Consider the following 23,601-nt stretch of genomic DNA (forward strand, 5'->3'; position numbering starts at 1 on the left):
AATCAATTGGAAGGTGCCCTCCCTTTTCTAGACTACACAGTCCATTTCAGTTGATCAGTCAGCAATCAGTCAGCACCCCACTTCAGTTTATCCTCATCTTATCGTTTAAAGCATAAATGCCAGTGGAACTCTGGCGAAGGTAAACATAGATCTGGAAAAATAAAGCATAACATTTGCAGAAACAAATCCCAGTTTTTGGGGAATTTAGTTGTTATGGTTGGTGAAATGTTATCATGGCAATACACTGCATGCTATGATGTATTTTCTGTTTGTTCTGTTTACATATCACTTGATTTGACTTGGTTGGCAAGATCGACAACAAACCTTTGACTCATTTTGAATTAACTTTTGCTACTTTGTTGCTCAGATCTGAAAGATTCAGTCGTCACCAAGTCTGCTGCGCTGTCAAAGCACCTCCTTGAAGGTCAAAATACAGCTGAAAATAAAACCTCTTTCATGTTACCATTGAAAATATATAACAAATAGAAGAGTACATTTCCAAACAACAACAAAAAAGTGTCCCTTTACTATAGCACAAGTAAATAATTACTGTTCAGTTTTTTGCTCCCATAGAATCACCTAAATCAAAGAAAGCTAAGGATGTCCAGGTATTTGACAAATAGATTGTAAACAGAGCTGCAGTGATGAATGGAATAATCAGTTAATCGATTAGTTGTCAATTAACTTGATAATTATTTATTAAATTTGAATATTTTCTCCTTTATGATAGTAAACAGAATTTCTTTCAGTTGAAGAACATGTTCGAGGACGTCGTCTTTTAGAAGCACTGATCAGATACATTTGATGCACAGTTAAATACATTAAAACATCCCAGAAAATCGCCAGTGGTGTCCAACTTTTCTTAGTTAATAACCACATCCTGAGCAAAGTAGATTTCAGTGGCTAGAGCATGGCAACAACAGAAATGTAAGTTCTAGGCAAACTTGTTCTAGGAGGGCCAATAGCAACGTAGTGGCAAGCACTGGTGATTCTTCAGGTTCTCTTCAAAAGCAAGCAGTGAAAATGGTGCTTCTTCTCTGTTCACCTTGAGTATATGTGCATTTGAGCATAAGTGAGCTTTGATAATATAGCATGTGATAATATACATCTGTTCTATAAGTTTGTAGGAAAGGCTGTACATGTGTGTGTTTTTTAAACATTTTGTTGTCAGCTGCTGTTCAGTAATTAGCACCAGTTTATCTCAGACCATACAATATGTGACTTTTAGTGTAGGATGAGACTTTCTTATTTTGGTACACTACAGTCATAAAAGTCGATGTTTTATCCATGAACTCCTAAAGGTTTTCCACCCAACACGTTTTGACAGCACACTGATTGTTGTCTATCAGCTGGAATGTGCTGACAGGATTAGCCTTGAAAATTAGGCAAACGCTGTATGAATTTTGTTAAACATGTACAATATGAATCTCTCCCGAGACATTTTAATTTGATGCATGATCAGAACCTGTGAATTCTCTGCTCACACTGTTTGTGACAGTCGACCAGCCACCATGTGGAGGTGAACACAGTCTCCTTCTATTTAAATAAGACGGCCTCACTGTTGACTGACTTGTGTGGTTTTGAAGTTAAAACTGCACTGCAGGCTTTAAAAGTTAATTTAAGATGTTGATGAATATGTTGCGTTTGCCTTCATGGACATTTTCTGTTCTATTTAGTTCATGCTTTAGAGTAAACACAGAGTCTGTGTGCAGTATTTGAGTGGTTTGACTGTTTTTGATTTAACTCAGTTGTTTCTCCTCTGTACCACGAACATGCCAAGCAGTGACTACAAGACAGAAACATGAAGTCATTCATGTGTACTGTCAGACCCCAAGTAAATAATATAAAAAGAGTTCCTCTCAAAATCCTGCATTTTGTAAGATGGTATAAAATTCAAAATATAGCTCCATCATACTCAGCGCATATTGGGAAATTGTAATTTGAATTGATGTTTTAGGAGAGAGATCGCAGTTTTCTATTCTTACAATGCACTAAAGTTTGCATGTTAACTATACTGTCTGTTTCTTCTACCAAATACCTGACAAAATATTGTTGGATGTTGCAGTAGTGTACAGTAAACTAAAGGGCTGCGTTGGTGTTTCCATTGAGTTAGGAAGAAGTCGCCTCTGGGCTTGGAGTCTGGGGACGCGATGTTGCTTTGAAAGACGAACTAGTGTATGATCTTGACAGTGATGGACTTGAGTGATGGGCAGTGGGTTGTGTGGTCTCCATGGCAACAGCGGACACCATGGAGCATTCGTACCCTCTGTTGTGTTTGGACAGCATCTCTGAGTCTTCAGACACAGGGCCGGTGCCTAGAAAATAAATAAATACGAATCTGAATGTAGCAGTAAGAATAAAAATAAGCATAAAAACTCAATTCCATGCTACTCGTACAGATGTATTCTATTTGTAGGCAGGAAAAAAGGAGCAAGTTAAGTTTCAGGTACCTGTTTCTGAAGAGCAGGATGGACACACAGCTCTCCTGGGACAGCCCATGGCAGGGATGACCTTCCCTTCCACACCATTCTCCACCACCATGTAGAACTGCAGATTCACATAGTAGCTTATTGAGGCTAGGGCTCATAGGACATCAAGAATGTATATTTTTAGAGCTTTGAAATCTTTTAAGAAATCTTGTCATGGTGTCTTTAAACAACCAAGTAAGCCTACATGATAGAAGCTTTAGTAGTTTTGCTTTTTTACTTTTTTTTTTGTATTGTCTGCAATATTTATGAGTTTAGTGTCATTTAACTTAACCCCATAAAAAAATGTTACCAGTTATCAAAGCCCCAAACTGTAAAAACAGATTTTCAGATTTTCAACTTCCTGATGGTTCTACTCAAATCTTAACCAAAACGAAGCTTAAGATTGTGATAATTCAGAAACAAAATTACTTTTTTTATGTCTCATTTTAAAAAAATGCCAAAAATATGCTGTGATTTTTACCCGATTTTGTTAAAAAACAAAACAAAACAAACAAAACCATAAAAAATAAAATGCAGCTTTGTGCACCTGTGACACCATCAGCTGTGACCAACAGTCATGTGACATGTAGTGACTGTTTTGCTCAACAGGGCAGAACTGCAGGGTATTTTTATGCAGAATAGGTAACTGATGAGTATGGAAATACATTTCTAAATGTAAGGAATAAAATATCTGTAGCATTCAGAGTCATCATTCTTTTTCAAGTATCGGTGTCACCTGTGCCACTTTTTGTACCGTAAACCATCAGAGAAATCGGACTTTAGTTTTTTTTCTTTAAACTTTTTGGTTCCATTCATGATTGTACTGTTTCCATAAAGGTTAGGAACTTAATATTACAGTAAAAAAAAAGAGCCCACAATGAGTAATAATCCATTTATATCTTAAAGAAGGCTGACATGTAACTCTACACCGTTGCCTCCTTTTAGAATGTGCAGATCTGGAAAGTCTCTACCTCTGTTGCAGCTTGAGCACACCAGCTCTCCTCAGACTCTGCTCAACCCTGTAAGACTACTTTAAGCTACACGATTGCTACATAGGACTAATTCAGCAATACATGCTTGAACCAGAAACCAATCTTGAAGTAGAATAATGATTCCCACCCTGCATGTTGACAGAACTGGTTCCTTAAAGTTGTTGCATATCAAACTCTAGCTGTCTGAATCTGTGTTTTGGGGCCATCTGGAGTTGTTAGTACGCTACAGTTTCGAGGCAGAATTGCTCAGCCGTGGTGTTGACTGCTTATTTGGCTCATTCTAATGCCTTCTAGCACATAAAACCACTAAATGGGCATGCTAACAAGACTGAAAGCGTGATTTTCATCAGTGGGGGAGATGTATTTATAGTCTTACCCGAGGAACACTGGTAGTGATGGTCTCTGACGTGCTCTCATCTGTCACGCTGGTCTCACTCACATTATCCACCGAGGGCTGTTTGTGGAGGATTCTTCTAGTTCTGCAAAGTAAACGTAAACCCACACAGGTTATGCAAATTGAGATCATTTCTAGGGGTTGTATTCACAGAAATCAGTGTGTAAAAGGTCAAGAACCCACACAGCATTTATATCACATGGTATAGAAGGAAGTTGTGAATTTGAATTTAGGAGGAAAATATCAAACTGTCCTGATTCTGTATTTTCATTTCACAATATAATTTATCACTGCATGACTGCCTACACACACAGTTACAAATTAACATACAGTAGTCGTGTTGTATAGATGACTGTAGCAGATTCAATGGATGTCTTAATGCCTGAGCTCCCTGCATATTGGACTCCTTCCAACCTAATTGTTGACACCTCTAGATTTAGTTATATATGTGACTAAAGGCTGTGTGTGCATCTCTATATTTACTTTATATGTTTATATGTTAGAACTAAAAGAGACAGCATGAGAAACAGGTTGTCATTTTTTATTTTTTTTGCCTGTATTACTATGTACTATGTGATTCTTCACTGTGTGTGTGTGTGTGTTGCAGGAGACACTAAAGCGACAAACTCAAAAACTGCACAAGTACACTTGCAGTCAAGTGCAGAAGGCAATTTGAGGCAGAGCTATTGGTGGCCATGTAGCGTTTCCACTGGGGTCATACCTCACCAGCTCCATTTTGTAGCTGAGAAATGACCTATTTTTATGTGTAATTGCTGTAGAACAAGCTAAACCAACCATGTAATTGAAAGCGTGCCACTTCCACAGGGGAACCTAGAGTGCAAACGTTGGGAATGTAGCAGGCTGAGGGGAGGGGTGTGCTTTGTAAGTCAAAAGAGTGGAGAATGCCAACAGCCTTGTCCGTAAGCCAGCGAAACAACCGTAAAACAAATTAGCTACTTAGAGACATCTCAGGTGGAAATAACAGGGAGGAGGGGCCACAGTGTGTAGTTGAGGTATGCTCTTCACTCAGCTAACCAGGGTAGCATGCTGACATTTGTTCCATGTGTGATCTGCTCCCCGACCTCCCGCTGTCGTGCCGAGACACCTACATTACACGGCTCATGCCACCACGGCTTTGATAGACACCTCTAAATGCTGTCAGCTCATTCATTACTGGAGCAGCTCGTCCCTGGCTGTCTGTGCAAGTGTACGCTTCCAGTATTCAGAAGACTGAACACGACACTCCTGATATTATACATCATCACTGCAGAGCTTCCACCAGCACACACAGTGAAATATGTGCGGGTATGCATATGTGAGCTTCACCTAGATTTATTTTTAACCATTAGGGTGGCAAAGCCCAAGAAAAACCTGTTAAGACCATTACCTGACCCTTGTGTTTGTCATTTTCATAAAACTTATGAAGTTATTTATGTGATTACAGTTAGTTTGGGTGTATTATTGTCTCACAATATCCAAAGACTATTAGTTTTCTCACACTACGTTTTAGGGATGAGCAATTAACCTAACGTAAAAGGTAGTTTTAAGTATCCTGTACTTTCCTTGAGCCTTTCACAACAAACGGGACATAATATTCTTGATTAATTTGATTTCCCTACTTCTTCCTTCTTTTCTTTTTACCCTTTGTCCCTCCTGTAATCTTTGGGATGTTTCTCTTCTTTTTTCCCCCCCCTTTTCTTCCAACCTTCTCTTTCGTTTTGACCTTTCTTTCCTTTCCTAAGCTTTCTTTCCCCCAAAGTATTGCCCTTCATGCTTTTTTTCTTTTTCCTCTCATCACACCCCTTTTGTTTTCCCATTTTGGCTAATAGGTTTTATATGCCTTGGCCCACATTTACCACTCCTCCTCCTCCTCCTCCTCCTCTTTCTTGCTCACCCATAGCAGTAGGTGACACAGGCAGTGATGGAGAGCAGGGAAACGAGGACCACCATGCAGGCCGCAATGACTACGTTCCTCCTCTTCTCCTTTTCCGCCCGCTGAAGCTCCAACCATTCCAGGTCACTGAACTGACAGCGCTCCCCCATGTAGCCTGATACACAACTGTAGCAGGTAAAACAAAAACAGGATGATTTAATATTTAATGTACAGAATAAAAGAAGAATATGTAGTGTTTAACTGTGATGCTGAAGTTTACCCCAGTTATTTTAGAAATGAAATATTCTGGTTTGTCACCAGTTTGTTTTCAATGTCTTACCTCTACAGGAATAGTAAGGAAAAGGTGTGAACGTCATAACCAGAATCCAGCATTAACCAAATGAATGTATAGAGTTGTATGTAGAAGGATAATTCAACATTTATTTATTTACAAACTGATTAAAAAATTTAAAAATGAATAAAAGTAGGAAAGGCTAAAAAGAGGCTTGTTTTTACAACAAGCTGAGGCTTTTAGAAAGGCCCTCACAGTCCCCTGAACTGAACGTCATTTCAAAACACTGGGAAAATGGGAAGGACAACCTGAGCCTGCCAGTCCAGAGGCACTGTTCCTGACTTTAATGTGACATTTAAGAGATCAGCCAACCCAGCCCACAAACGTCCAGAGCTTTCAGCATCTTGGGGCAAATCTCATCCAGACCTGGTGTCTCAGCCTTCTTTACTAACTCCAGGACTTCAAGGAATGTGATAGATACGGGTGAGGCTTCCCCCAGGATTTTAAACTCAGCCTCCTCCATAAACAACATGTACATCAAGTTCAAAAATAGTGCATGCAGAGTATTAAATATTAAACAGAGTTTTGAATGCTGCGGAGGAAAAAATATGCATCATCCAAAATTATATATTCAAACTAGAGAAATGAGCTCGGCTTTTACAGCATGCATTAGAATTCAAGTTGGCATTCATGAAATCTTGCTGTTCAATAGATATGAAAGTTTGAACCTCCTCTTCCTTCGCCACTTTGTCAGGAGGTGAAGGCTTTAATCATAGAACAATAGTGACACCTGCTGCTTGTCAGCTGTGATAAATGACATAGGAGACAGCTGAGGCTTCTGTTAAATTACTTCCTTTGCAAGTTTTATGCATGATGTGTTTAGAAAATAAAAGCTGGCTTCCTACATGTCACTTAAATATTCAGAAAAGTGTGAATAACTGCATATTTCAAAATGTATGTCGACATTATGAACTGTCTTCTGGACACAAGATGTCAGTACACAGTTTGACTTGGGTCAAATGGAAGGACTAGATAAGAGGTTTTACTTACTTGCAAGCATAGGACCTCATTTCCGGAAAGTAGAAGCATACACCCTGGTACAAACAGTATGTCTCATGGGAGGAGGGACAACTCTGGGCTTTGTTGCTGTTGTGGTGTCGGGTGGTAACATCGACAGGGGTCAAAGGCGTTACCCATGGTGATGTGGTCTCCAACTCTTAAGATGATCAGGGACACGATTTCATAAATTAGACAAATATTCACAATTACACTGTTGTATAGCTATAATTATAGTCTGCTCTTCACAAAACACTGTATTCCATCTATGATTCAAGGAATAATCTTTCATTGTACATAAGGATTTAGGTCTTCAGTTAAAAAATAAACAAAAAACAACTACAAAAATACAAGTGAAAAAGATGACAATGAAAAAAATGTCGTAGTAAACGATCAGGACTCACCTTGACATGTCTGCCCATTTCCGTAGTATCCAGCCTGACACTTGCAGAGAAACGTCCCCGCAGTGTTTTGGCATTCTGCGTTTTTGTCACAGTTGTGCATTCCCAGTTTGCACTCATCGACATCTAGCACAAAAGGAAAAGAGGAAATGATCAAAAATTTTCCCAGAGCACAGAATCATCAGTTTTTGTATTAACATTCTCATTATCATCTCATTAATTACCAGCTCAGGAATGTAGCATTACGGTCATTTTGGCATGTTACAATTTCTCGGCCTGCACTTTTCTGATACGCTGAAGACGCTGGTTTGTTAACACATTATGACCCATCGGTGTTGCTCACTATACAAATGAGCTCGGCAAACGCTTATACTGGTCTGCAAGGAAATGATAATGTGAACTGTTGGACGAGTTACTTTTTCCGACTTTCCATTTTTCAACATTTTGGTTTAAGTTTTTCTCATTAATGTTTATCTTAAATATTACTTTACTTTCAGAGCAGCTCTGCCTCTGAGAAATGTTTTTAAAATGCCGTTCTGCGTCCCAGTGATTAAACCCCTGCTAGTGTGAGATAAAAAAAAAAGTCCCCTGTACCCAATGTAATCCCATAAGCTTACTTCAGGGTATGTTACTTTGTCTGTCTAAAGCACATTCATAGCACAGTGGAAATAATACTCACCTGCACATAACTGTCCATCACCTGTGAAACCTTCCAGACATAAACAGTTGGGGCTGCCGGCATTTAGCAGGCACTGTGCATTCACATCACAGCGGAGCGAGTAGCACTCATTCTGGTCTGACAGAGAAGGGCACACGTGGAAACAAAACATTTAGTTAGGGTAAGATATTGAATGGAAAGAAATGCAAATATTTTGCTTGTTAAGTTGCGCCGTTACCTGAAATCATCTTATCCGTGAAGAGAGTTGGCCCAGTGCCTGCATCAGAGTGGAAATCTGCCTCATCAGATGACAGCCCAGGTGTTGTTGTTCGTGGTGTGCCTGCATCATTAAATGTTTTGTTTTTCAGAGATTTTAAACCGCTGTCTCCAGATTCTATACAATTGATGCATGAAGTTCGCACATCATCATTTATTTTTACTTCAGTGTTTATATATGTAGAAGTGTTTGCACCCGAAGCAGCATACGTCACCTGTTGGTCCATTTGAAGTGTTGGCAGGTAAGCAGCTTCTTCCATCAGGTGATAGGATGTAGTTTGGCAGACAGGAGCAGTGTGCGAATCCCAGTTTGCTTTCACACACCTGAGCGCAGCCTCCGTTCAGATGAAGACAGACATTTGCACCTGAAGATGAAGGTGCAGATGTAACAAAGAGGAACTCGTTAATCCGTACGTGTTGGTGTATTCTATGTGAGACTTGTTCTTTTCATTGGCCTGTATTCGCAACACGCTGTGTACATCTACAGTACATACTAAAGTTAGATTTATGAACTTGGGTTTATTTATGTTTGCACAAGCTGACAAAAAAAAGCGATAACACTGTAGAGATGTTTAACACAGAGCTCATTATAATCTAACACTCAGTATTGTCTGTTGATGTAAGTGTACAAGCTTCTCAGAATCTATTGTTTTTAAGTTATTCTCTTGTTTTTACCGTGAAGCACGTTGCTCACCCTTTCGGCTGTTGTAAAGGGCTGTATAAATAAACTTTGATTGAGTGAGTGATTGTTGTCCCCCTGTACCTGGTTTAGCAAGGGGATGAGCCACCACGATGGATGCCGGTTGGACCATGCTGCCATGGATCCGTTGCAGTTTTTTCCCAGTCCGCTTGTGTACACTCCTCAGCTGCTGGTGCTCCTGATCAGAGATCCAGAGCCTGTCTTCAAACACTGCGAGGTCAAAAGGTCGACCTGGAACAAGCAGAATAGAGGACGAGAAGATTCCAGGTGAGAGATGCTTGTCTTTAACTGTAAAAACAACTAGAACATTTCTGAAGACATTTTGAGTGTGCCAGTGCAGCTTCTGGTATGTCCTGTTATATTTATAAATAAGGTATAATTTATATAAGTATTTTTTTTTTTTTTGAAAAGCCAGCATATGTCACAAACACTGATCAGTTCCTTTTAACATCTCTGAGCTTTTACTTTCAAAGTGTAGCACGTTTCACAGAAGCCTGGTGACTAATTGTAACTACAAGTGTTTTTTCTTTTCTTTCTCGTTTTTTTTTTTTTTAAACAAATGTTCAATCCAGGCTACAATAGAGCTTCTCACTGAGCTCTGTTACTGGGTATGGATGCTTTTTTGAAAGAAAACCCAAGCATACAGATGGCTTGTCCATCAATAAGTGTGTGAGAAAGACAGAAAGAAGGACTGTTTGTTACACTCGTTTGAACATCAGGGAGATTTTGTTTTTAAAGTCTCGCACAGGGGGAAGCCATGAGGCGTCATGTTTATTTTGAAAAGCCAGCATATTTCAGAGTCCCTTTTAAGTCTTTTGTGACATTTCAGAACATTTGTTCTTGTAGTGTGGTGTAGCTCAATGAATCCTGTTAACTTTTTTTTTTTTTTTTAGCTATCTAGGAGCTTTTACTTTGAACAGACCACATACGTGAACTTCCTTCCCTTAGCCTTGTTAGAGTCTTGTTCCTTTTTTTTTTTTTTTTTTTGAACAGACCACATACGTGAACTTCCTTCCCTTAGCCTTGTTAGAGTCTTGTTCCTTTTTTTTTTTTTTTTTTAAGATATTTTTTGGGCTTTTCTGCCTTTCTTGTATAGGACAGTGAAAGACTGACAGAGAAACTTGGGGAGAAGAGTGGGGAAAGGACATGCAGTAAATAAGCCGCTGGCTGGACTCAAACCGTGGCCGCTGCGTCGGGGACCATAGCCCCTGTACATACAACAACAACATGCAGCTGCTATAGATCCTTAAACCGCTGTTACCTGGGAGACACTCGGATTTTTGCATCTGTATCTTTCACACAAACCTCACCTACTTGGTTCTCTAACAGGACCCGTCGATCTGAACCATCCAGGGCAGCAGTCTCTACCAGGCCCCTCCTGTGGTCGCACCAGAACAGACGATCCTCTGTGAAATCGATGGTCAGGCCAGTGGGTGACACAAGGTTGGTGCTCGCAATGACAGCGCGCTCACTTCCTTCCAAAGAGGCACACTCCACCACAGGCCGAGAGCCTATGTCAGTCCAGAATAACTTCCTCAAAACGTAAAAAAAAACACAAATATATCAGCCATATCCTAATGTATTGTACAGTATGATTTTACCTCTTTTAACTCTATTGAACTCTATTTTAGTTTTCAATGCATATAGGATGTTTTGTGTTGAAAAAGTAATGAACTGTAAGTGAAGTCATTAGAAAGAGGTCTCTTGGTGATGATCTTTTTTTCTTGTTGTTAAGCTACTGAATGAAGGCTGGGGGAATGTTCAGGAGTTTAGGAGTGCTGTAAGATAGCTGTATACTGATCTTGTCAGTGTAAATCATGACGAGATGCTCCTGGCACACTAAGGAGCTCCTTTGTTTGAGAATGGTCTCATGCATGGCAAACGTACTTCATCAAATTTGCTCTTTGGTGACAGTGAATGGGCTGTATACAGTTTCAGGTTATAGCAGTTCTGGATTTTGAATATGCAAAATTACACTTAGCCGTGTTATTTGTGTGAAATAAGAACAACAAAACAAACCCCCAAAAACACATCGGCAAGCGGCCATACTCACTTTGCCAGAGGATGAACTGCAATTCCTCTCGGTTTTTCTAGCCTTTTGCTCACAATAGTTTCTTTGTGCAGTCCGTCTAATGCGCTGCGGTCAACAGTTGACCGGCTGGAGGAGAAAAGTACACAAGAAGGTAAGACAGAAAACAAACTCTGTCAATTGTGATTTAGTTCAGCACTGGCAAAGCCCATCTCTAAAAATTGACTCCTACAATTGCCAATTAAATATTCTAGTGGATTTGATTGAGGCTAAATAAAAATAGAAGATTAACAATGTCTTATATGACCTTAATATTAGAAACTAGACCGAGTATTAGATAGAAGTAGAACAGCAAATGTCTGGGAAAGAAATGGTCATGTGGAAAGATAGAATTTTCAGTACTCAACATTCACTCTCTGCAAACCTCACACACCTTTTATCTGTCCAGTACATCTTGCGGTGGACCCAGTCTACTGCCAGTCCTTCTGGGGAGTCCAAACCATCCGAGACAAGAACCTCTCTTAGACTGTTGTTCAGATCAACTCGCTCAATTCTCTTCTGGCTTGTACTAGCAAAGTACACCTTCAGTTGCATACATAATACAAAAAAAGAAATAGATTTGTTATATGAAATAGACTAATAATAAAACATACAGATCATCATCTAAATAGACAAAACCAAAGACTTTATGAAGAAGAAAAATCAAATGAATAAACCAACAAATCACATTGCCTGTCCACTAGGTGTCACTGCATGTCTGAAGCAAAAACCTCGCTCCAGCCTAAAACCTGTTCGCTGTTGCAGTCATGAGACGATGGCACATACATACAAAAAATCTGAAACAAAACAGCAACAAAAGATGAAAGAGCTTTTCATCTTACACTGTTCTGAACGGGATCATAGTCCAAAGCTAAGATTGTCCCTCTGGGCTCCTCCACCAACGTTTGATCCCCGGTGCCATCAGGGTTAATTCTTCGTACGTCTACTAGATTGGCAACTAGCAGATAGGGTGGAGGTCCTAAGGATGAAAATACAAGATTTCATGTTCCAGTCTACTACAGTAGATGTTGCCTTGTGTGTTTTTAGTGTTTTCCTGCTTTGCTTCTTTTGGAACCAGAATATAGGCAGTGAGATTTATGTGTGTGGGCTCGCCTGCCTCTGTTGTCTGCTTTGCCACCGTATGACTCACCGGATGCAATGCAGCGTTTGCCATCTTGGTGGAGCTGGTAGCCAGGCAGACAGTCACATTGCCACCTACTAGGAGTGACAGGAGTGCAGAGCTGACTGCAACCCCCTCTGTCTGTAGATGAGCAGCCTGCAAATGCCCAAAACAGCGTTAACACATATTTGCTTCTGTTTGTCAGCCTCCACTTTCTGACACGACTCCTGCTTAGTTCATCTATATGACACATGGATTAAGCAGATGAGAATGATTTAATGATCGTGACAGTCAGTTTTACTCCAATTTTATTTACTTTCCCCCTTCATTGGTCAACACTTAACTTTGCCTTGCTTTGTCTCCCCTAACTTTTACCTAAATCTTTTTGTGGGGTAGTGAAAGGGGAGTTCTGATGCTAAAATGAGACCAACTGGCCCAGCATATTGTCCACTATGTCACAGTAGGACATCACTGGGATATGATCAGAAATGAATTAAAAAACATTATTGAAATAATAATAATAAAGTAAAAAATCATCATAGAAAAAGGGCGTAAAGCAAACCGACCTGGTTTTTGCACTGTTGTACTTTGTGGATTTGTATAATATTGGCTAGAAATTATATAGTAGCTACTATATTTAGTGTTTTGCTCATTTTCTTTTATTAAAATGAACAAAGGTTGTTGTTGCACAGACCGTTTTCTACACTTGTGCATTTGTAAAAACTTCAATGTCAAATGGCAGTTTAGTTTTTTGAGATTTTAAATATAAAGCAGATATTGGTTTTGGAAAATGAGGCTGAATGCTGTAACACAGTCCATACCAGTGCAAGCCTGTCCATCCTCCTGCAGTATAGATCCCTCGGGGCAAACACAGACGGTACCATTTTCTGTTGCCAGGCATCCATGGCCACACTTTGTCATATTGCCTTCACATGGTATGATCTCTGTAAAAAAAAAAGTTAATCTTTTGCAATATAATAATAATGGATAAAATGTGATAGTTTTGGAAAAATGAATCTTTGAAACACATGAAAGATTTATTGCACTGCAATGCAAACTGATGCAGTGTTTCATATTGTACCATTGTCCATTAGGTGCCATACAAACAAACTCAGAGCAATGCTCCACGTTCAAGATTGTTCCAGGGCTATTTTGGGGCCCAGCAGGTAGTAGATGAGCAAGAAAGACAACAAGCTTCTTAGGCCCTGCTTTGTTAAAATCCTTTTATGAAGTCAGTCGTAATCCAATCAAAATAGTTGAAAGTGTGATGGGAATGCAGTCAAAGCCCACACAGTGAGGATGATACAATGTTGGCTCACAGGAGTGTGGGATCTTCTGTACCTGTGAATATGGGCCAGGTACAGTATATAGAGGCAGGCCGTGCACATATGAATCTGATGTGAAATAGTTACAGAATCTGCTGCTGTGCACCTGACAGTTAGCTGCTTTGTACTGCGAACGGGGTAAAATTCAGCTTTTTGGCAGCCTTTCATGGCGCCCTTCATTAGGCCTAAACTGTGGCATGTCACCAACTAGCTTCTGTATGTTGAACATTAATTGACAAAGACCTCATTAGTGAATATGCAGTAGAATTAGAGTATATGGAAATAAATTCAGTAGGAACAACATGCCATAAACAATATCCTGGCTCTACTTTAAAAATCAACATAGACCCAGATGGTGAAACTGCAGTTTTTAAATGTGTTCATGTATTTTTATTTAGCCCAGTTATCTTCCATGTAATCTCTGTTGTCGTCTGCATCGCCAAGCCTGCTACTTGGCTGTTTGTTTTCTAAAGGTTGTCTGCTAACCAGCTTAGACCGTCAAAGCTGCTGACCAGTTATGTTCCCAGTTGCAAATGTCACCTCATCATCTAATCTCATTGTGTCTGTCAAGCTTTATTGTTGTGTATGGCTGTGCGATTAGAAGAGAAGAGATTAGGATGCATCTGTAGTGTGTTTTACAGTGTTTGAGGATAGTCATTGTTCTGACACTGGATGGCAAAAACAACAACCATAAATAATAAACAAAACAAAAAAAAAAAGCATCAGTAAATCCTCACAAAATGCATTGAGTTTACTAGTTTATTGAACTAAATAAAGACTTTCCATACATTACCTCATGACTGCAATGCATATGTTTCTGTCAGAATACTAGATTGTCTTAGTTACTAAAAAAGCATCTATTGTTATGGTGGCAGACAACAGACCTGCATTATGGCAGATAGGAATGACTATACATAGCTGTAGAGGAGGTAGAAAAGCTGTCTGGAATATTTAGCATAGCATTTTTGAGCATGTTTTGGAAACTCGTGGCTGTCTTGACTTTTCAGAGGTCAGCAAACCAATGGAGTTCTCTAATCCTAAAAAAGAAATAGTTAAAAATAACATTAGCTTTAGTTTGATATCTGTGCTTGGATCTACCTTACACAGCCTCATTCTCAGTGCTGTTAGTGTGACAAAATGTCAGCGTTTTGACCTAAGTAACCTAACACACAATCGGCAGCTCACATATTTCTAGTCTGTCTGGACGCCTGTGACCCAGCCTTTTTATAGGTTTTCTGGGGTCAAAGTAGTGTCTGGTGGACAAATGCCACCTTTCATAGCACCACAAAGAGGAGCTAATCTGAAACCAGAGCTACGTTCATTGGGCTGACCAAAACAACTCTTTAAAAATAAAACCTGACCCAGAACATCCTGTATGTAACGAAACTGACACGTGATCTAATTGAATAGTAATGAATAATAATTCTTGCTATCAAATGATTCAACCTGTTTTATTGATTATATTGATAACCACGTGTTTGCAATTTTTAGAACGCCATTAGTGGATAGTTTACCTTTCTACCAAAGCACGGTTAGCAGCTTAATTTAGGTAATTTAATTATATATATCATGTGAGTTATTCTGCTCCTAATACCATGAATAGAAGAGAAATGATCTATATGATCGATCTAATGATAAAGGTATGTTTATACTGTACCTCGGCATGTCTTCCTGTCCGATAGGAGGGCATATCCTGTAGGGCAGGTACAGAAATAGGAGCCTGGGATGTTTTCACAACCAAGAGAGCAGCCATGGTTCCAATGGGCGCATTCGTTCACATCTGTGGCACACACAGACAAATAGAACAACATGACCTTTGTGTGCTTTTTAAGTAGATTCTGTCATTTAATGGGCATGCCATACTTAATTTTCATTTTGTTCTATGTGTGGCCCCTCTATAAGAGTCTATTACATATTTGCAGGAGATAAGGCATTCCAACTTTAGTCATGTGCAGTCAGTGCTGTGGCTTTTTACTAGAGATCACTTCAGTCAAACAGCAGAGTCAGTGTTGTAATATCTTTTTCTTGTGTTTTTCTAAAATCCCTAAAATAATGGCATGTTCTTTCACATTCATTTTTTACTTTTATGTAATAGATAGGGGCTGCAAGGTAGGGCAGTAGTTAGCACTGTCGCCTCGCAGCAAGAACGTTCGCGTCCCGGTGAGGACGAGCAGGATCTTTCTGTGTGGAGTTTGCATGTTCTCCCCGTGCAACGTGGGTTTCTTCGGCTTCCTCCCACAAGTCCAAAAAACATGTTGAGGTTAATTGGTGATTCTAAATTGTCCTTAGGTGTGAATGTGAGTGTGCTTGGTTGTCTGTCTCTAAGTGTAGCCCTGTGATAGACTGGTGACCTGTGCAGGTCCTGCCTTCGCCCTAAGCCAGCTGGGATAGGCTCCACCCCTAGTGAGGAGTATTAAGCGGTGTATAGATAATGGATGGATAGATGGATATTATAGATACCAACCTTCGCAATAAGTGCCTTGCTTACTGAGAGCAAAACCTTCACTGCACTGGCAGACCCCTTGCTCCGCTAGACTGGAGCACACGTTTACACAGTTGCCACTTTGTTCATCACAACCTGTTTGAAATGATCGGCAGCGGTAAATACATTGTTACAACACCTTCACCGAATTGCGTGTAAACAGTAAGTACAAGTCAGTTGTGGGGAACAGAGAGTGAAATTTAAATGTCAAAGTTGTAACCTGGAAATGGCGATGAGGAGTCTGCCATTGGCTGGTTGAGAGGATGTACCACCTTGATATCAACAGGAGGTTTTGACATTTGTTTGATGTTAACATCCAGTGGCTCTCCACCAGTGTACTTGTTTACTGTCTTAATAACCCGAGATGCAGCATCGGTGTAGTATAGGTGCTCCAGAAAAACTGATATTCCAAGTGACTGAGAACTGATAAAAAAGAGACAAAAACAATTAAAGGGTCATAGAAATAATGGCAGTGTCTTCATGTTGCTATTTTCAGCACTTAGAGAAGAGTTTAAGTCCACACCCCAGTGTCGTCACATTAATGTTTTCTTGTAGGAGACTCAGTAAAAAAGTGAAAAGGTGCGTAGCGACATGAAATACGACAGCATGCTCACCGAAGTGGCTGATCCATGATGTGAAGAACATTCCCATTGTAATTGCAAGAGCCAATGGCGCTTTCTCCTTGCAGACCGAACTGAACCCAGAACAGTCTTTTGTCCTCTCGGTCAATCGACAGCGCTTGCAGTTGTTCCGTTATCTTAATTAGTGTAATTTTCATCTGTCCTGTCACATCAGACCGTTGGATACTTGGAGTCATTCCACCAGACAGCCAAAACAAAAACCTGCAAAATATTTGTGTGGAACTGAGATACGGCTTTGCAATGAAATATTTCTTTGTGTCTTTCTCTGTTTATGAAAGTGTCGTTTAAGTTAGTTGCTTCCACTAATGTCACTGTTTAGACATTTCCTCATGTAAATGAGAAGAAAAAGAAATCAGTAACCTCATAATCTTTTTTTTTTTTTTTTTTTACATTTCAGTCATATTTTAGTGATGTTTAATAAATTGTAGCATAATTGAATTGACTCCCAGCAGAAATATATGCTAATTTAAGTGAAGAAAAGTAATTTAAACATGCTTTGGGTCTTTTTTAATCATGGACAAATATTCTGAAATGTAATTATTCACTGTTGCATATCCACTGGACCACAATGCAGTGAATGTGTGAGCAATACGTGGCCTGTTAAAAAACAACTACTACTGTCTTTGATCAGAGAAATGTGGTGTGTCTTGGAGCCAGCTGGTCATTTTGCAGCTGTGTGGCAGCCATACTTGATGCAATGAGGTGAAACATTAACACAATAGTAACACACAAACGAAATAGCAAAAATCTCAACTGTTTACCTGGCTTTGCTTTTTCATTCATGTAATGTAATTTGGTCCTTCCTTTTAATCTGTCTCTCTCTCATGACAGACATATTAGTATAAAATAGAACAAATTACCTGTCAGTGGGATCAACGTTTATAGAACTTGGCTCGGTCAAGTGTCTTGAAAGAGTCCTCTCATTTTTCCCATTTATATCGATTCTTTTTATTTCCCCTTTTTCTCGACTTGTCCAATATACATTATTCCAAATCCAATCCACTGCGAGGCCTGAGATGTGTTTGTCAAACGAGTGAAGTTTCTGTAAAATAGACATTCGTGTTAAATCATTTGCAATCAAAAGCCCCAAGAGAACCCAGAACAATGCTTGATATTGAGATATGATGAAACATAAGGGTAAGATTTTAGTGGCGCACAGAGTTAAAAAAAAAAAAAGAGAGAATCAATTTTATAAATCATCCAAATAGTTTTTTACTCAACCTTAACTTCTTTACTGTTGACTGGCATGAGGTGCATAAAGTATTGAACATGTTTCGTACGAGGGGCTGGTATTCATTTGCACCCGCTAGGTTCTCTGCAACCCTGAAGCAGTTACATAATCACCTGTCTGTGTCCTTCTTTCACGGATGCTTTGTAGATGACCCCAGTCTGTTTGTCGGCCCAGTAAACTCTCCCCTCTTTGAAATGAAAGTCGAGCAGGATCGAGCTTCCCACACCGACCACAAGCCTTCTGTGGTGCTTGCCATCGAGTCCCATCCGATGAATGGATCTACCATGGCCGAATATCAGGAAGGGCTGCGAAGCTTAACAAAATCAAACATCACACACATGTAGATTCATAAATCTTTTTTAATTATTCCAAAGCCCCACATACTGTATGCAGACTTCAGTTTTCTCACTCAGTAGGGCAAAGACTCACTTGACCAATACGTAGATTTAGTGAGGTAAGGTCATAAAATGGCAAACACGAAATGGTGACAAAAGATGCTACTTTTTCTTTGGCACTAACTATTCACATTGCATGAGCTACTGGGGCTGTTGCACCAGGATTTGTCAAGATTTGACATACAAGATTAAAAATCTAAATCAAATCAAGTTTATTGTCATTTTGCTGTACATACACAGTAGTACAGGCAAGATGAAAGAGCATTTCTTCAGGATCCAATTTAAACAAAGAAGTGTTTGCATATCTGGATCAGCAGTTCAGCATTCTGACAGCTTTATTAGTAGATATTATGACTATTTGAAGAGTCTTGTTTAAACTATTACATTCTTTAACCAAAGATTTGCAGCTGGCTCTACAGCAGTGTCTTTATGAATTGATCTTCTCTATAGGCAATAGTTCATACATAAAGGTTTGATGCATTTGCTGTCTTGTACGCTTGTTCTCAGTTTGACTCAATAAATCACAGGGACAGGAAGGTAACTATGGCAGCATTTAACATTTCAATAGCTGCTGCTTCCCTCTTTGTGTCCCGCCGCTGTTGTGGTTGCATTTGTCAAATTATTTGATTAAAACGCCCATTCACGTTGAAATTCAAGGCAGCCACAGCTACTTCTGGCTAAAACATCATCCCTTAGCAACAAATTGCTTTTGCGCTACCCTTTGACTGTGACAATACTCTGCAATGAATGAATTGAGAGGCTCTAGAAGTCAGTGCATTTCACAGGTTTCGGCTTTAGGTCACAATATCACACCGAGGTTCTGCTAAACAGTTCTGAACAGCAACAATAGGGTAATTTCTGTATTTGTAAATGGGACGAGTGCTCATCCATTCCAATGTGTATGCTGTTAGATAGATGTAGCTGTTTCTCTAGATCCAAAAACACAGTCTCCCTCCAGGTTGCCATTGGCAGAAAGTCCTCAGGTCTGTCATGGTAATGACACTGTCATGTGCAACCATAGACACTGCTCTTAACTCTGTGGAATGAAGAAAACAATGTGCAGAACCAGACAAACAACATAATGAAATGTCTGGCCTGAGATCTCCAAGATGACCACTGGTGCTGAGTTGCTAGGACGCATCACGCAGGATGAATCACTAATTGACAAGTTCACAGAGTGGTCAACATGATTCTTGATTCATGATTCTGACGTCAGAGTGACACAAAACAAGTACGATTGATTCACGAGTAGGCATTTAATATGATTTACTTTGTGGTAAAATCTGATCCTGTGACTCATCTAAACATTATGGATTCATTAAAATATGGATAAAGTGTTGAACCCACAATAGAAAACGCTGCATGTTGACTTTAAGGGTTGAGGAAAATAACAATATATGTAAGGAGTGTGTAAAGAGACAAAATCTGTGAGGAAGCATTACATCATATTCTACAGTAAATGGATGTGTACGTTTATACCTTTGATATATTTGGTTGTGATGCAAATTACTGACCAGAAATGTTTAATAGCAGCACTGAATTACAATCATGTTACATTAATGTGTGGAACTGTTGTGATGATTTAATGATAATCAAGTCAGCTAAAATAGACATACCAATGAATCTGGTTATTTTATCTATAAATGAATGCTCAAAAGGCCTTTGGAAATTATGCTACACAACATGTTGAGTGTCCCATAAACAAACAAAAATAATAATAGCAATGAATGTAGGTCTGCTGACCAGAAGCATAAATGCAATCTTAGTGTGACATCTGAGATGAACACATTTTCATTAGGAACAGTGCAGTATAAGATGAAAAAGTCCCCCCTGGGGTTTCTTGTTGTTGAAGTCACAACTTGTGCTGCTTCAGGCTGCTAGATTTTCTTAAATACGTAATAGAATAGAAAAGACTTTATTGTCAAAATGATCAATATTTCTTGATAACTGTGTTACAGTTTTTCACACAAAGTTCTGGTTCCGTGACCCGTGTTCATAAGTATTCATCATTCTGGAGTGGAGGAGAAACTAAACCAACTTAAGCCTTGATTTTACTCCCCGGCGGACGCACACACTGACAGGTGCAGACATCACAGAAGCTTATTTGTTGTTATTATATGACACAAAATTTGGGCTGCACAAAAATATCCTTACAGACTCACAGTATTGGACAGATGGCAAAATAAATGTCCTGCAGAGCCCAGTGGACTCGCAGGTGTGCAAAGTTTAAGGCTGGCCTTAGAGGGGGATGTATTGTAGCTGACTGTGACCTCTGACCTCTCTGTGGTGAAGACAGAACGGTTACGGGAATTTCTTCATTTTGGCAAAAATGTCACATTATTACAGTGGATCATTAAATAACTCTTTTGCCCTGTTGAGATGAAGCTAACCTTTTGGATGTAACCTTCTGTAAGCTTGTGGCGTCCCACAAAAAACTTGTGCTCAACCTGAGATACACCCACACAAGCTCAGCCTGGCTTGCTTTAGCTTTAGTACTATAATGTAGCGTGCAGTTTGAGCTGTGAACATGTCTTGTTTTATTTTACCACAGTTTTTTGGAAAATTGTTTATTCTTTGTTAATAGCAGTAAACATCAGCCAGTAGTGGTTGTTGAAAAAAATTCTCATTGTAGTTTACATAGTTGGTGTTAATGTGGAGAGAAGAAACATTTTCTAATTGAAATTACAACATAAAGACACCAGTTTCTCTGTGTTTTGATATACTGACATAAATTACTAAAACATGTAGAAATAAAATCCTAACTTAAATAAACACAATGCTCGTTATACCCTAAGAACTTAGGGAAGTAAAGTGTATCTCCCTGTGGTCTGACACCCTGTTTGACTAAAATATACAGCCATGTATAGAGCATCATTACTTGTGGGTGCTTTTTATGGAAGTTGTTCTTATTTGCCATCCAACCTGCCTCGAGGTATCTTAAACTTTCAACACAAGTGCAAACTGTAGAAGATCTGCTATACAGATTTCCTGTTTTTTAATAATTTAAAATCTAAATCAATTTCTTTGCCAACAGTACATTTGTTGCTCTGTCTTTGCATTACATTTATAAGAAATTGTGAAGAATTACGACAAACATGGGTTAAGAACAAAGAAAACCTGCATACATTCAAGTATCCAGTAGTAAAGTATCTTCAACATTATAGTACATTATATTGGAATCAGTCAGGACTAAAGAGATGTCAGACTCACCCAGACAGCTGCTGTTCCTCCCTGCTCGTGACAGGCGCTCATCCCAACATGCTGTGCCCAGTGCCAAGGCTCCAGCGCTTTGCACCATAAAATAGATCAGTGCTGTTGTGATCGTTGCAGCCAACATAATCCTGCACTTCGTCCCCGCTGCACTTTGTTCACTTTGTCTCAGGCATTCCCACTATCAGCACTGGCACTTAAGAAAATTTCCCCAAAATCAAGCAACATTTCCTTACGGGCTGTTGGCATCCTGGTCTAAGGCTCACACCGAGTGAGACAGTGGAGCTTCACATGCCAGGAGATGTCACGCTAAAGGGAGATGCACGTCCCCACTGAAAAAGATGGAGGACTCTTGAATAAGGAGGGTAATGCTGTCAGTGCAGTGTTCAACCTCCCCCCCCAAGAAAATAAAAAAAATAAAAGTGCGTGTGGGATCCTGCTCACTCCCCACTTTGGGCCTCAAGGTTGCCAGTCTGTTTTGGAAGCAAAGATTGAAATTCCTGACACCCCCGTGGTAAATTTTGCACATGCTAGTCCAGCATTGGAGTAAGATCTTCTTGAAGCTGCAGGCAGTTTCTTATGCAGAATGTAGACGATGCAAGAGATGAGTCTGGGCTGAAAAAAGCTCCCACATAATAACATATTACCCTTACTCCCCACCCCCTGACCTGTGTGCTTTGTGAATGTGGATGGATGTGTCTGTGTGAGACAGACTTTTTGTGTCTGGGAGAAACAGACAGGAAGATGGACTTTTGCATGGAAGTCTGTTAGATAGAATCCGACAACATTTATTTATTTATTAATCGAGGGACACAATGACCCTTGGTATGTTCACATTTTTCAGTCCATTAAGCCATTTATAAATGACATACTTACAGTATAAGTAATTTCCAAATACCACACACACAATAGACAGTTTGTTTTGTGTCCTATTTGTGTGAATAGGAAGTCAGTGTGTCAGACTGTCTCCTGTTGAAGTCCATCTGGCTCCCAGAGGGAATTGGTAGAATGAGTAATTTACAGAGAACGGTGGAGGAGAGGAGCAGATTATCCCTAAATTGTTTGTCTTCTTTTTAGCCAGCAGAACAACTAACAGAGGCCAGGAACCACGGCCTCTATTCATACCCACCATGACTAGGACATTGTCAGGAGCAACGTCACCGGTAACCCTGTAGAGGAGCAGTAGAAGATTTACACTGCTGAGAAAGTAGCCTTGTCTCCACACTAACGTTAACGGTCTGAACGGCACTGACCTTTTCCCACGATTCTCACCCCCTGGCAGATAACAATGAAAATGTGTATAATTATACTTCAGGTGACTGTTGGATGGCAGTCGTGCATGGGTTTGAATCATCAGGTAGAATGCGTATCTAGGATACAACCAGAGTGCGGATTCTGCCGCTGTGTTAAATGCCACCTCACGTCATATCTCTTGGAAGACAAATACTTCCAGTTCTGAATTCCAGTTCAGTGAGTCACCTTCAATCAATTGCAATAGAGAGCATTTGGGAATGCGTAACTCATTATGAATAATGTTCAGCTGACATTTAGTAGCCGCAAAAACCCTCACTCATACTGACATTTACTAGTGCTGAAAATGTGTCTGTATATGAAACAGTTATTATTGCGATGTATTGTTTTACAAATGCATTTTGTTCACTGCAGTGAAATATAGTATATTTGCTTTAAACTCTTAAATGATGAAAACTATTGACCAGGTTGTAAGAACCGGTTGGAAATACTTGTATACTGATAAATAATATGCTGTAATTGTGTTAATTATTTGAAGAAAACCTCCATCCCACACAACAAGTGTACATCAGCAGATGCTTGACCACGGTACTTGTGATTTGAGTGAGTGCATAGTTCATGGATTGCTGATTTAAGACTTGACTGTACTGACCTAAAGAGGTTAAGTATAAATGGATAAGGATTCACATTAACCTCAGATTGAAAATAAATCAACCTTTTTAGCCTTGACAGCAGTTCAACAAGCACAAATAGACATAGGAGATATCT

The 23,601-nt window shown here is 39.6% G+C and overlaps 1 protein-coding gene across 1 annotated transcript; it reads right to left on the reverse strand.

Annotated features, from left to right (window-relative positions):
- Positions 1-675: 675 nt before the first annotated feature.
- Positions 676-21,814, reverse strand: egf (epidermal growth factor). Its single transcript, XM_008279479.1, has 23 exons — positions 21,583-21,814; positions 18,091-18,290; positions 17,607-17,788; positions 16,720-16,947; positions 16,326-16,528; positions 16,088-16,201; positions 15,281-15,403; positions 13,120-13,242; positions 12,329-12,454; positions 12,021-12,157; positions 11,573-11,721; positions 11,164-11,268; positions 10,421-10,644; positions 9,174-9,341; positions 8,626-8,775; positions 8,373-8,474; positions 8,156-8,272; positions 7,480-7,602; positions 7,070-7,235; positions 5,749-5,913; positions 3,837-3,939; positions 2,451-2,547; positions 676-2,315 (listed from the first exon to the last, which is right to left on the reverse strand). The coding sequence occupies exons 1-23, from the start codon at positions 21,707-21,709 to the stop codon at positions 2,110-2,112; spliced, it is 3,438 nt and encodes a 1,145-aa protein (XP_008277701.1). The 5' UTR covers positions 21,710-21,814; the 3' UTR covers positions 676-2,109.
- Positions 21,815-23,601: the final 1,787 nt, after the last annotated feature.

This window comes from Stegastes partitus, unplaced genomic scaffold (assembly GCF_000690725.1).
Source record: "Stegastes partitus isolate 25-593 unplaced genomic scaffold, Stegastes_partitus-1.0.2 Scaffold160, whole genome shotgun sequence".
Classification (NCBI taxonomy): Eukaryota; Metazoa; Chordata; class Actinopteri; family Pomacentridae; genus Stegastes; species Stegastes partitus.

Excerpts from the sequence above, each read along its gene's own strand:
- egf (XM_008279479.1), bottom strand. The coding sequence starts at position 21,709 with ATGTTGGCTGCAACGATCACAACAGCACTGATCTATTTTATGGTGCAA. Across the intron at positions 18,291-21,582 it reads GAGGAACAGCAGCTGTCTGG|CTTCGCAGCCCTTCCTGATA; the intron begins GTGAGTCTGACA and ends GATTTTGTTAAG. Across the intron at positions 2,316-2,450 it reads ATCCTGCTCTTCAGAAACAG|GCACCGGCCCTGTGTCTGAA; the intron begins GTACCTGAAACT and ends TTTATTTTCTAG.